Here is a 13,785-nt window from a genome sequence, read left to right as displayed (position 1 = left end):
TGTATATTACTTTTTGCAAATATACCTCTAAAGTTAAGCAAAACAGCTGCTTTGCTTCTCAATTTTGATTAAAGGTATTAGATTTTATCATACTTTATCTTATGTGGCATTTGTATTCCAGCCATTCCAACCTTGTTCTCTGATGGAACTCAAATTCCCATACATTCAGACAGTTTTCCATCTAGGCGTGAACATGAGTGAATTCATGTGTCTTCAGACCATGCCCTCAAAGTAACCATAATGTGTAATTTATCTGCAGAAAAGTATGCATTCCTGCAGCCTGGGGCACTGAATAAATAGCTGATGATGCAGTGATCATCACCAGTACATTAATTAGAGTTCTAATTAATCTTGAGCTTGGTGTGACATACATTTCCTTTATTAGTTTTAAAAATGGATGAAGAGAATAGAAGGCCCTTCCAGACTGGCCAGGGAGAAGGTTAAGAACTATTGTTTTGCTTCCAGCACTATATCTTGTAGTGTTTTGATATTCAAGTCAAATAATAATCTCTGACCTTTGATTTAGTGCCAAAATATATAACCAAAGTTGAGTCTAGAGAACATTACACCATCAAAGTGACTTGAAGCTTTGGCATGAAACTGGGACATCAGCTTAAACTGACTAATTTAAGTATGTTCTTGAGTAAAACTTATGTCCCTTAATATTATCTGTCTGGCTTTTAATAATATATGTTTTTATGTTTTGCTTTGAAAAAGTATGATAATTTAAATACTATTAATCCAAAAAAGATGTTTTTATGATCAGGAAATTGAGAATTGTTACTAGATCAGATCACACATATTAGCATAAGCTAGGACAGTAATACTGGCTATTTTCAATCTGTTATTCTTTGTGCAGGCATTGCATTTACATGTGAATATTTTCTAGACAGATAACTTTTCTTTTAAGAAACCAGCATAACTCACAACCTTTCACATACCAATAAAAATTGCCAGTTCTTAGAAAAATTTTACTAGCCTAACCTTTCACGGATATAACTGATTTCCACTATATCAACAGCCTGAAAATGAGAGCCAACATACAGTACTTCGAATTTGCAAAAGTTTCCCTGCCTGGTTAGCCGATAGCTATAGCTGATAGCCACAGGAAACCGGATGGATGGCTATTTTTGAATTTGGATGGCTGTGTCTGTGTTTGTCACATGGGTGTATTATGTATGCACAGAAAGATGTAGCCAGTTATAGCTTCCTACTGTGTGTATAGCTGGATGAATAAAAATGTATATGCTGTATTAGTAAATGTGATATGCTATGCGTGCAATCTCTTCCTATGCAGAAATAATATCTAGGAAATTGGAAACTGGTTTAGGGAGAACGAGGCTATTTTAAATAGGTCACTGCTCCCTTGAAGTGTTTGACACCAAAGAATTAAGTGTTTCCTGGGTTTTTCCCTTCCACATTTTGGGTAGTTTGTTTGCCTCCCAGAGGATCTTACAGGCACAAATTTGGCTCCTGAACACACCAAATTTCTCACTCTTACATTGTTGACTGTTCTTGAAAACACGTTAGGTTTATGGTATGAACCATCTCCCTCCCTTTCTTAACTAATTATGGACTAACTATGGATCAAGTCTCTTCCTGTGGTCAGAGGTCTACCTTGGATTCTGTTTCTGGGTCATATGGAAGTGTGATAGAATGTTGCAAACATATATGCACAATTGTTAGGATGATGATTGTAAATTCTCGAGTTCAGTTATCACAATCGTTGCTTTGTGTATTAGCTTGGTGAGAACTCATAGATTTTCTAATGAAATATCTGTGAATATGCCAGAGATAAGCAAATCTATTTTTCTCCTTCCTTTTGAAATTGCAGCTTATAATGATCCAGATACTTTTTTTTGCAGAAAAGTTTTCTACTTTTTATTTAATTGAGTCAATAACATGGTTCAGTACTTTGCACTCTTCTATGTTAAAGCAGAGTTGCAGTTATCTTGTTAAAGTAGACTTGCAGTTATCTTAAGATTAGCATTTCCTGTTGGTTTCAGCAAACTCCAGTTGACATTTATTGGAAGCTGGATACATTCATTTGTAATGAATTTCAGGAAGAAATTATGTTGGGAAGAGACGTGATGTGAACCTGAGGCCAAGCTGTAAGCTGATATAGTATCATTTAGTCTGTAAAAACGCCTTAATGTATTTGAAAACTATTATGTGCCACTCAGTAAAAATGTGACTTTTAGGTGGAGCCCCATTCCCAGAAGAAGTCTGCCAAGGGACCTCACAGCTTGAACAGCACTCCACAATATGATGCTTGAATGTCTTCTCTGTTCTGTCTCATTTACTTTAAGCCAGAAAGTTGGAAGAATGCTTTAGATCAGTGGTTCTTAACGTGGGCGATAATGCCCCCCAGGGGGCGATTTCATTTTTCAGGGGGGCAGTAGAACAAAAAGGGGCGGTGTGGGGGCGCTGGAGCAGAAGGGGGGCGGTAGGGGGGCGCTGGAGCAGGCCAAACCTGTGAAGATGGCTACAGCCTTTTTACAGTGTGCATGAATATATATTTTCCTCCAATCTTAATTTAGTTTCAGAGTTTTTGTCTTGAAAGTTTTAGTTCCTGCATTGCAGTTTGTTTTTATGCCCTTTTTAATATTTCTTTTTGCGTCTTAAAATTTGCTTGCAACTAAATCATTAAATGTTACTTTTTGGGGGCATTTCATTTTCTTGGAATTGAATTTTGTTTTCAGGGGTCATTGGATTTAAGTGTCATAAATAAATGAATGAATGAATGAATGAATGAATGAATGAATGAATGAATGAATGAATGAATGAATGAATGAATGAATGAATGAATGAATGAATGAATGATATCATCACCATGGGGAGGGGGGCGATGATAACTTCCTCAATGGCTCAAGGGGGCGTTTCTTTCAAAAAGGTTAAGAACCACTGCTTTAGATGGCACAGAACTTTCTCAGCTTCAAAAAGTACAGTCATTCTTAATATGCAAGGTGAATGGGGCAGAAAAGGACATTTTGTGGATCTAGCAGTCTAGGCTGGTTCTCCTTCGTGTCCTCTGTGAATGCACACTAATGGGTTTAGTCTGCACCTGAGCAGAGGAAGTCGGAAGCTTCTACAGCTTTAAGCACCGTGCGCCGGGGACCTCCCCCGGAGATTACATTATCACCCCGACGCTAAGTGCGTCAGTTCCGTTTCCTGCCGCCGCTATTTGCAATACGATCGGAGCTTCTCTCCTTTGTTTCCCTTGGGAAATAATTAATAATTCCTCCCTTTCTATCTTGGACCTCCCATTATTGAATATTGGACTGAACTAATTGTGAGTTTGTTTCGTCTTCTTTAGGTGAATGGAAAAGGAGCCCCCGTTCAAGCGTTGCAAGGTTTGCAACACGAAGATTGCTATAAAAGACGGCCATTCCAAGTGCCTCTTTTGTTTGGGGAAGGGCCATCAGCCGTCCTCTTGCTCCCATTGCAAGGCATTTACGAGGCCCACTTTAAAGCGCAGGCAGGATAGGCTCACAGCCTTCCTCTGGTCACGGTCTCTTGACCTGCCTGTCATGGACCCCCTCCAAGAACGCCACCATCTGAGGCATCTGTAGGGCGCTCTCCTTCACGACCACGAAAACAAGTGCCGCCACCTTCTTCAGGGTTGAGGTTGACGGCTTCCGCTTCAGCGTCAAGGTCTCCCTTGAGCCCAGGTCGATCGAAGACAAAGAAGCGCCCTGCACCATTGGTGGCTTCCACATGCCCCGTGGTTGTCCTGCTGGTGGCTGAACTCTCTGAACTGCCACCTGAGCTCATTCCACCTTTGAGCCTGATGCCTCCGGCTTCTCCTGCAGGGAGCCATCGAGCTGCATCATCCCATAGCTTCTCTCGAGCTCGATCTGTTACTCCTGTGCCACCTTCGCCTGAGCCCATAGCACTGCTGCAGAAGAAAAAGAAAAAACCTCAGAATGTCGAGCCCGAGCTGCCTCCGCCTCAGCCATCAGCCCAGCAGCCTCTCTCAAGCTCGACACCATTCGGGCTCGAAGGATCAGGGTTTTCTCCCTTTGATCCTGCTGCCTTTTTGGCTTTCCAACAGTGGCAAGCCTTCTCCTGTGAATTTCAACAGCTTTCCTCCTATGTAGCAGGCTGTTTTCCTAGACTGGCTGCCGCCCCTTCTCAGCCTCTACTGCCTGAACCGCAGCTGGCTCGTCTCATTCAAGACCCTGCCTGGGGCCACTTCCATATGGCCGGGCGCCGCTCCAACAACCCACCTCTAGTTATTTCATGGGGCCCATCTCCTCAGGCTGGATGGGAGGAGGCGGCCAATGCTTTCTTTGGCATGGAGTCGGACGTGGATCTGCCAGCTGACAACTCTCCGGGTCGTTCCCCTGGCTGTAGTCCTCTTCAGGGTTCAGCCTCCCCTTCAGAGGATGAGGATCGTGGTGAATCCAGCCACTTGATACCCCAGCGGGTGGATCTGTCACAGTGGATAGCCATCCCCCTTTCCTGTCCGAAAACTACACCACCTATACTCAATACGGTGCATTGCAGAGGTTCTTGATTTGGCAGTTGTTCAGCCATCGCTGCCTAAGCCCGACAAGGTCTTTGAGGACATGGTCAAAGACCATCTGGCTCCAATTAAGATGGCTTTTATTCCTTCCCTCCTCAGCTTAGCTTAGGAGGCTTGGGCTAAGCCTTCTGCGTCTCTGCAGGTGCTGCGGTGGGCTGAGAATCTGTACAAGATTCATGGTGCCGCTACGGACTTTTTGCTGCTGCATCCCCCCACGTAATTCCCTAGTGGTGGATACTTTGCAACCTGGGACCTGAGCCAGGGCAACCTTAGTTCTGTCTGATAAAGAAGGGGGAAAACTGGACATCTTCGCCCGCAGGCAATATTCGTTTGCCACGTTTTCACTCCGTGTGGCAAACTACTTGGCGGCCATGGGGGCCTATCATTGGCACCTATGGAATGCAGTCCTCCCAGCCCTCAATGCTGCACCTGATGATGTCTGTACCGCTGCTCTTGCCCATCATCAGGAGGCGTTGTCCCTCGCCTGCCAGGAAAGGGAGGCGGTGAGGCACCTCATGGACATTTCATCCAAGCAGCTCATCACAGTGATCGCTTTCAGGAGGCACGCTTGGCTCCGATCTGCTACCCTCATGGACAATGTGAAGGCTAAGGTTGAGGATCTCCCCTTTGATGGGCATGGGCTCTTCGATCCCAAAACAGACAAGATTTTGAAGAGCCCACCGAAATCCATTTTGACTCCATCCACGTCTAAGGGCACTTGGCATAGGTCCTACTCCTCTCGCCCCTCTTATGATAGATCCCACTACCAGGGATGTTACCGGGTTCAGCCCCGTCAACAACCAGGCCGACCGAGACGGCGCCAGCCAGCCCGTCGTCAGGACCCGAAATCCAAGCAGCAGGTTTAGCCAGCTGTTGCTACCAGCACCTGTAGTTTATAGTGTGAGACTAGCACAATTTTTTGATACCTGGAGGGCTATCACCTCCGACTCTTGAATTCTCACCATTATCGTCACTGGGTATGTGATTGAGTTTCACTTGACACCTTGCACAGGTTTAATGAGAAATACTGCCTCTTCCCCCATTCTCTGCGAAGAGGTTCAGAAGCTGCTCTCCAAGGATGCCATTTTATTAGTAGAAAACCCTGACATCCCGAGCAGTTTTTTCTCATGCTACTTTATTGTCCCTAAGAAAGATGGTGGCCTTCGGCCTATCCTGGACATTAGGCCCTTGAATTTCTACGTTATGCCTCACCGCTTTGGGATGGTTTCCCTGGATGGTACGATCCAGATGCTTAGACAGGGGGACTGGTTTGCACTTATTGATCTCAAGGACACCTATTTCCATATTAGCATTTGTCCCAAGTTTCACCAGTTCCTCCGGTTCTCCTTGGATGGCATAATCTATGAGTTCAAGGCTCTTCCATTCGGTTTGTCCACCTCACCAAGAGTGTTCATGAAATGTCTCGCACCAGTGACTGCTTACCTCCGTTTGCAAGGCATCACAGTCTTCCCTTACCTTAATGATTGGTTGCTGGTAGCGTTGTCTTCTATAGTGCTGTCACAACATGTGACCTTTACCCTTTCTCTTCCCTCTGACCTTGGTTTACAGGTCAACCAAGAAAAGTCCATTTTGACACCTACCCAAAACGTTTCCTACATAGGAGGCGTTCTGGATGCTGTCTCAGATTGTGCCTTCATTCCAGAGAGCCACATTCTGAAAATTCATCAGCTTCTTCCTCACTTCATTCCAGGGTTGAGGGTTCAAGCTCTATTGGTCCAGCGCCTCTTGGGTCTTATGGCCTCCACTATGGCACTTATTCTATAGGCCAGACTGAAGATGCGAGTCCTTCAGCCATGGTATCTGAACTTGTTCGACTCGCTTACAGATCCACCCTCCAATACTCTTACAGTGTCGCAGCCGTTGGCAGAACAACTCACTTGGTGGTCACTCTGCTCAAATCTCCTCATAGGCCGGCCTTTTGGCCCTCTCCAGCCTTCGATCCAGCTCACCACAGATGTGAGCCTGACTGGCTGGGGTGCCCACGTCCTTGGTCTTGGCCAACGGTCATTGGTCTACAGAGGAAACTGCTCTTCACATCAGTGTTCTGGAGCTTCTGGCAGTCTTCAAAGCTCTCCGGGTATTCGAGTGCCTACTCTCGGGGAAGGTAGTACAGGTGACGTCGGACAACACCACCGTGGTGTACTACCTGAACAATCAGGGTGGTACCCATTCACGCCGACTCCTCCTTCTCACCACTCAGATCTGGGACTAGTGCTACAGTCACCACATCTTCCTGATTGTGGTACATGTAGCATCCACTGACAACCTCCCCAGACACGTCTCACAAATGGACTCTGGATGGGTTAGTCTTCTCCTCCCTTTGCCAGAGGTGGGGCTTGCTGTCCCTGGATCTGTTTGCCTCACCTGCAAATGCCAAATGTGACAGGTACTGTTCCTGAGCGGGTGTCAGGTGCCATTCAGAGGAGGATGTGTTCATGGTGTCGTGGACAAACGGTCTGGTATATGCGTTTCCCCCCCCCCCCCATTCCCTTGATACAGAAAACAGTTGTCAAGATCCACCATGATCGGGCCAATGTGATCTTCATTGCTTCCTGGTGGCCCCGGCAACCCTGATTCGCTCCTCTGCTCCAGTTGGCATCGGATCACTTCCGACTCCCCAGCCTTCCACATCTTCTCTCCCTCCACAATGGCAGGACGTTCCATCCGGACCTAGACTCCCTACATCTCACGGCCTGGAGGTTGGACCTTCGATAGAGGACGTCTTGCACCAGGCCCGTCGGCCCTCTACGCTGGCTACGTACACACAAAAGTGGAAGTCTTTCTGTGACTTTGCAGAGGAACGCGGCGTGCCGGCATGTCCCACGTCTCTGGACACACTCCTACAATTTCTTCTCCTCTTCTTTCACTAGGGACTGTCTCACTCCACTTTGAAAGTTTAGATTTCTGCAATAGTTGCGTACCAGCCACCTCTCTCAGATGCAGCAAGGCTGTTCCAACACCCTGTGCTGAAACAGTTCCTCAAGGGTCTCTGCAATATGCGCCCAGCTTACAAGTCGCCCACTCCACAGTGGTCTCTTCAGCTTGTCCTGTGTAAACTAATGTCTCCATCATTTGAGCCTTTGGCTTCCACTTCTCTGTAGCTTCTTACCTTCAAGACGGCTTTCCTTCTCGCTGTCACCTCAGCGAGGAGGGCGAGCGAGCTGACGGCTCTTTGGGCAGACCCGCCGTTCATACAGTTTCATCCGTATAAGGTTACCGTCTTTCCAGATGTTTCCTTTCTCCTGAAAGTAGCCACCTCTTTTCATCTTAACCAGCCAGTGGTCTTACCTATGTTTTTTTCCTAATCTGATGACTAATGTTGAGAAAGCACTCCATTCCCTGGATGTCAAGCGGGCTTTGCCTACTACATTTCCCGCACGGCATCCTTTCGTTCCTCTCCGAGACTCTTTGTGTCGTTTTTGGAACGCTCTATGGGTTCTCTGGTTTGCTCCCAAACCTTCTCCAAATGGGTGGTGGCTACCATTAAACTTGCTTATAAAATGTGGGCACATAATACAGTCAACCCTTGACTTACGAACGGCCCTAGTTACAAACATTTCGACTTAAGAACCACTCTGATAGGAAAATATGGACTCAACTTGTGAACTTGGATTCAAGTTATGAACGGAAAAAAGTGCGGGGAAGGCAGGGAAAGTGGGAAATGTGAACTTTGATTTAGCGAAGAGGCTGCTTGTCTGCTTCCTCACTCGTCCAAGCGGTTAGAGAGTGGGAAGAGAGACCTGGGACTGCCTGGGACTGTTATTTTTAAATGTAAAATTTAGTTTAAAAGGTGCTTTGTTTGGGTTAAATGGTGCTTGGGTAAAAGGGAGCTTGGTTTGAGTTAAAACTTGCTTGGGTAAAAACGTGCTTGGTTGCTTTAAAAGCTGCTTGTTTTGATTTAAAAGGTGCTTGGTTGAAAAGGTGCCTGTTTTGGTGTAAAAGGTGCTTGATTTTAAAAGTGTTCTTTTTAAACAGTTTTCATTCATTTCCTCCATGGTTTCCTGCCTTTTTTATACCTATGCCATCTTAGGTTAAAAATAAAAAAATAAAAAAATAAAAAAAATCTGCCCCTAGTGGTAGCAACGGATTAACCGGCTTTGCATTAGTTCCTGTGGGAACTAATGCTTCGACTTACAAACTGTCCCTCGACCTAAGAACCAAAAACAGCCAGAACGGATTAATTGGTTTTCAGTGCATTTCTATGGGAAATGCTAATTCCAGTTACGAACTTTTCGACTTAGGAACGTCCTTCCGGAACGGATTAAGTTCGTAAGTCGAGGGTTGACTGTATACTGCAGTTGAATTCAGCTGAAGCTACGAGACTTGTCAAATAAGATTAGCTCTTCATTTGTTCTAGAAGTTATGCACATTTTTCTGTTTTCTGTGTAGTTTTCTGTTATATGAATCCACTGTTAGCTCAAGCAAATACATTTGCTGATGTAGCATGTTGCCACTTGTTTTCCAGGTCTTTCCAGATCAGAGTATTCAGAACACCTTTTAGGGTTGAGACTTGGTTGAAAGACATCAGCTTTTTTTAAAGAGGCAACGATCCTCAGTTTTAGAAGTTTGATTCAACCCAAATTCATCTTTACAGTGAGGAAGCAAAACTGGAATAGTATGACTTCTAGTTTAGTTGTGTTAAGAAACAATTAACAGTGTTCAGCTTGAAATATATGGCTGGTATTGGCTACAGGCATAGCTCACCATGCAGTAAGTATATTGGTAATCAGTTCTCAAGATATAGACAACATGAATTAACAACTGGCAGAACCTTGAAAAGATATAATGGTAGTCTTACTGGATGGCATTGGGGAGGCAGGCAATGGAGGTGGAGTCTTTTTATGCTAATTATATTTATATGAAATTATTTTTCTAAAATACTGCTTTTGTCACAATCGTGACTTCATTTGGTAGCTGATTCTACATAAAAGCAGAAGTAGGAGGCAAGGGGGTCTTTGCTTTTCTTAACATCTTTATGTTGTATTGTACATAGCAGCAAGTCCATAAACCTGCATGTCAGAAACTGTCCTCAGTTACATTCTATTTCTATGCCTGAGCAATAAACCTGTGTCTTTACCAAAAGTATTCTTGCACATATTTTCCTTATGAAGGTATAATTCTATTGCTGAAACCCAGTTGTGCAAACTATAACTTTTGGAAGCAAATTGTCGTAAGTTAAGAAATCTCCCTAGATATTATTTGTTGCCTGCTGAGTATTGTGACTCAGTATGCAACATATATTGTTTATGGAGATGTCTTAAGTTAGAGCAATTCACTTCTAAAAGTTACTCAGTTTTTATGACTGCACAAGAAGATTTCATCTTATGTGATCACAATGTTTGCTGTTTTACACACCTTTCAAACTAATCCTCTCCAGATGGGTTGGTCCAAAACTTCCATCATCCTAGCCAGCATACCCATGATGACTAGGATTGTGGAATGGGAAATCTAACCATTTTGAGGGTATCAAGTTGGTGAATGCATATGGATACACTGGTAGAAACTAAAAGAAAATGTTTTGAATTTGTTACTCAGTTCTACCCAGTGCCTCCCACTTTAGAAGTTAAACAGATACAGTATGGTGTTTGATATTTGGAAAACTTTTTTTCTTTCCAGAGAAGCATCTTGTTTCCTTGTGTTCTCTAATTCTATGGCACCATCTTGTCTAGATTTCATGGGTTAATTAAGCTCATGATGTAGAAAGAACTGTCCCTACAGGCAAGACTTGAGCCTAATACTCTAATCTTAGAATTCTAGATTTTGCGCTCTTCCGTACTTCCAGTACTATTGCCTTATTCTTCTCCTTATAATTTTCTGGTACTACCATCAACTAATGGATTGATCCAGCTATTATAATAAAGCTTCTTAGTAAGCTGTAAGTTATTAAAGGCAGAATAATTTGTATTCGTGAAGGCTTTCTCACGGCCGGGATCTAATGGTTGTTGTGGGTTTTTCAGGCTCTTTGGCCATGTTCTGAAGGTTGTTCTTCCTAACGTTTCGCCAGTCTCTGTGGCCGGCATCTTCAGAGGACAGCACTCTGTGCTCTGGTGTAGTTGGCTTGGGAGTGCAGTATTTATGGCTGTGAGATAGGCTTTTGTCTTTTTCTGTTGATGGGTGATTAGTGTATCTTGTTGTGGGTGTAGTTAGGAAGAACAACCTTCAGAACACAGCCAAAGAACCCGAAAAACCCACAACAACCTGCAGAATAATTTGTTTTTTAAAAGCTGAGCTTTTAAAGTCACTAAGCTTGAGGAATTTTGTTTGATTTTAGCAGATGTTTAATGTAAACTTGGTTGTTTCCCCCCCCCTTTTTTTTTAATAGTGATCCAGCTGCTAAAGCTTTGTGGGAGTCCTTAATGAATCTCAAGCAGAAAGAAGCCGTGATGGAAGTTAGGAGACATCTAGTGGAAGCTGCAAGCAGAGAAAATTTGCCAATCAAGATGAGTATGGGTAAGGTTTAGAGAATGCATGTGTGTAGCTACCTAACTGTTATGGATTATATCAGGAGCAGCTGCTTTTCATCTGTGTCCCAATATTTATTGAGTTTAGATTAAACCCAGTGAGACATTAGCTGCTTGGCTGTCAGTGAATTTAAAGTTAGCACTTGGTGACAAGCTGTGTTTGCTGGAGATAGATGGTTTGAAATCAGTGTTTTGAAACAGACTCAAGCAGTTATGCAATTGCAATCTCATCTGCTAGTGATACATTCACATAAATGTATAATGTGAGTTCTTGTATTTGGTGGTTTAATTATGAGCCTGGGGAGAGCCAGGGTATTTTGGGAAACTGGCACTGAAAATCCCGTTCTGTGCTCAAGCACTGAAGTGTTGCCACATTCCAGTCTTGATTGGGGCTTCTTTCCCAAAATGACAACTCTCATCATAATCCATTGATTTCTTTCTCTGCTCCCTGTCTCACATATCACAGATATTTGTGTGGAGTAAGCGTGGGCAAAATGCCTCCTTATTCCCTTGACTACACACATCATTCCAGAATTTAATTTTAAGTTAAATCTCAAAAAGCCCCTCTGTACCCCTAGGAAATATCGGGGGGGGCAGTTTTGCCATGTTTGAGAGGAGGCTAATATCCCTGAGCTTCCCCATTCCCAGAAAGGTTTTAATTTTAAAAATTGCCACTGGCACAAGGTAGTTTTTTCACTTAGAAGAAAATCCACCAAGCCCATCTTCTCTACTAATACTGAAAAAAAAACATGTGGCAAATCAGTGTTAAAGAACCATTCAAACATCTGTGAGGCAGCATAACAATGATTTAAGGCTGAAGCAGAGTGTTGAGAAGCACTATCTTAACTTTCCTGGTTGTAGTTTTAGAAGTAGCCCTGTTAGGTCTGTGCAGGCATTTCAGGCAAAATCCAAAGAAAACAAAGAAAGGACAAAAACATGTTAAATGTGATAACTTTGTTATATGAAAGTCATTCGGTAACTCTTCAGCACTTCTGAAGAAGACAAGGAACAATGTGGGGGGACTTGATTTGAGTTGCCTAAGGGCAAGGGCATGTTTAGTGACCCATATTAGCTTAGTGTTTCTTAGAGGTCACTAGTACTGTTCTGTTCTGCACCTTCTGAAAGTGCCCTTTAACTTTCCCCTTTAGCTACTGGTTGTAGGAAACGGTATGTTCCACTTCATGCAGTTAGAAAAGGCAAAGAGCTATCGGGAGCCAGTTGTGATTTCAGGCTTCTTTCTTACATACAGAGATACTCAAGACTTGCTTTAGTGTAAACTCAAATTAGCATTAAGGTGGAAGCTGGCCATACATAGTTTTACTCTGAAAACCCCTTGGTAACCAAGTTCTCAATTCATATTTTAGCATCAGTCATTTGCAGTTCATTGAATGGATAACTGTATTCCCTGTTTGGCATGTGAAAAAAATCTTTCGTGCTTTCTGCTTCTCTGTTGACTGTAGAGACCCAACCATGTTGCCAGTTTTAGGTAATTACAACCCCACTCATCCCAACTCTGTTTAGCTGTTGAAGTGGTAAAGGTTGAAATAGTGGTTTTAAAATGTACTACTTGATGAATTAATGCTTATTAAAATGGATTTTAATATATATGGACCTGCATTTTGAAGACAAATAATTTGAACATCAAGCGGTGAACTGATTAATTGATATCTGTGGCTTATATTATATATTCCGGGGGAGGGAGGATATTATTAGAATTAGTCCTAGCGTATTCAGATTTTCAGGCCCCTCAGCTTAATTTACAATATGAGGCAAACATATATGCATCAGCTTTTATAACACCTTGTGTTTCTCCCACTTTCTGGCATACTTTTTGTGTTTCTTCTCTTATTTGTATCAGTATTTCTTTTTTTAAAAAGACAACACCTCCCCCCACATCCTGCTCCTGCAGTGCTTTGCCTCAGGCCAAGTGTAGGAATAGAAAACAAAACAAAACATTTTTTTACAATATTCATTGATAGTTGTGTCATTATTATGCTGTTCAGCAACTGTTTCTGTTTTATATTGTGATTTAATACAGGGTTGCAAAATTCTTGAAGGCATCGTAATGCTCCCATACATCACTTTGCCGCTAACAAGGTCCCCCATTTGGTATTCTTCCTGTTTACATGAAATATATTTGGTAGAATTAATTTCAGAATCATTTATTTAGAAATGTCTTGGGGAAATTGAGTTTTCTTCCTCTGTTTTGCTGAAGCAGAATAGTGGTGCATGTTTCTAGTTATCTTTTAGCCTTGTCCATTGACAACCCACTTTTTATGGCATTTCCTCCCTGATCACTGCCTCAAGTAGGCATGTATAACAGTGCTTACAACACTTTCAGAAAAAACTCATATTGGCCCACTATTGGAAACAACCACCTTAGTAGACTCTTGATAGATGCCCATTGGGGTTACAATCCTAGGCATACAGCAGTACAGTGGTGCCCCGCTGGACGCTTACCCCTCATGATGTCGAAATCGCTTAACGATGACTTCTTTGCGATCGCTATTGCAATCACAAAACGATAGTTCCAATGGGGGAAATCCACATTACGTTGATTAGGAGCCTGCTTCACGAACCTTTTGTTCACTATACAGTTATTTTTCTGGTTCCACAAAATGGCTTCCCTCCACAAAATGGCTTCCCTCCCTTCTCAAAATGGTTGCTTTCCGGACCCCTGCTTTGGAAGACAGTGATTTTTAACAGCTGATTGGTGGTTCTCTATGGGCAATCTTCACTGGACGATGAGGTATTTCCCCATTGGAATGCATTGAC

At 43.2% G+C, this 13,785-nt stretch overlaps 1 protein-coding gene across 1 annotated transcript in view; it reads left to right on the top strand.

The window, feature by feature from the left end:
• SCFD2 (sec1 family domain containing 2) overlaps nucleotides 1-13,785 on the top strand; it is a 202,422-nt gene that overhangs the window by 24,698 nt on the left and 163,939 nt on the right. The window contains exon 3 of the mRNA XM_020792486.3: nucleotides 10,872-10,999. Within this exon, the coding sequence (XP_020648145.3) occupies nucleotides 10,872-10,999 (128 nt within the window). The remainder of the gene's footprint in view (nucleotides 1-10,871; nucleotides 11,000-13,785) is intronic.

This window comes from Pogona vitticeps, chromosome 5, assembly GCF_051106095.1.
Source record: "Pogona vitticeps strain Pit_001003342236 chromosome 5, PviZW2.1, whole genome shotgun sequence".
Lineage (NCBI taxonomy): Eukaryota > Metazoa > Chordata > Lepidosauria > Squamata > Agamidae > Pogona > Pogona vitticeps.
Note: the sequence above shows the minus strand (reverse complement) of the source record. Positions and strands in the feature narration are given on the sequence as shown.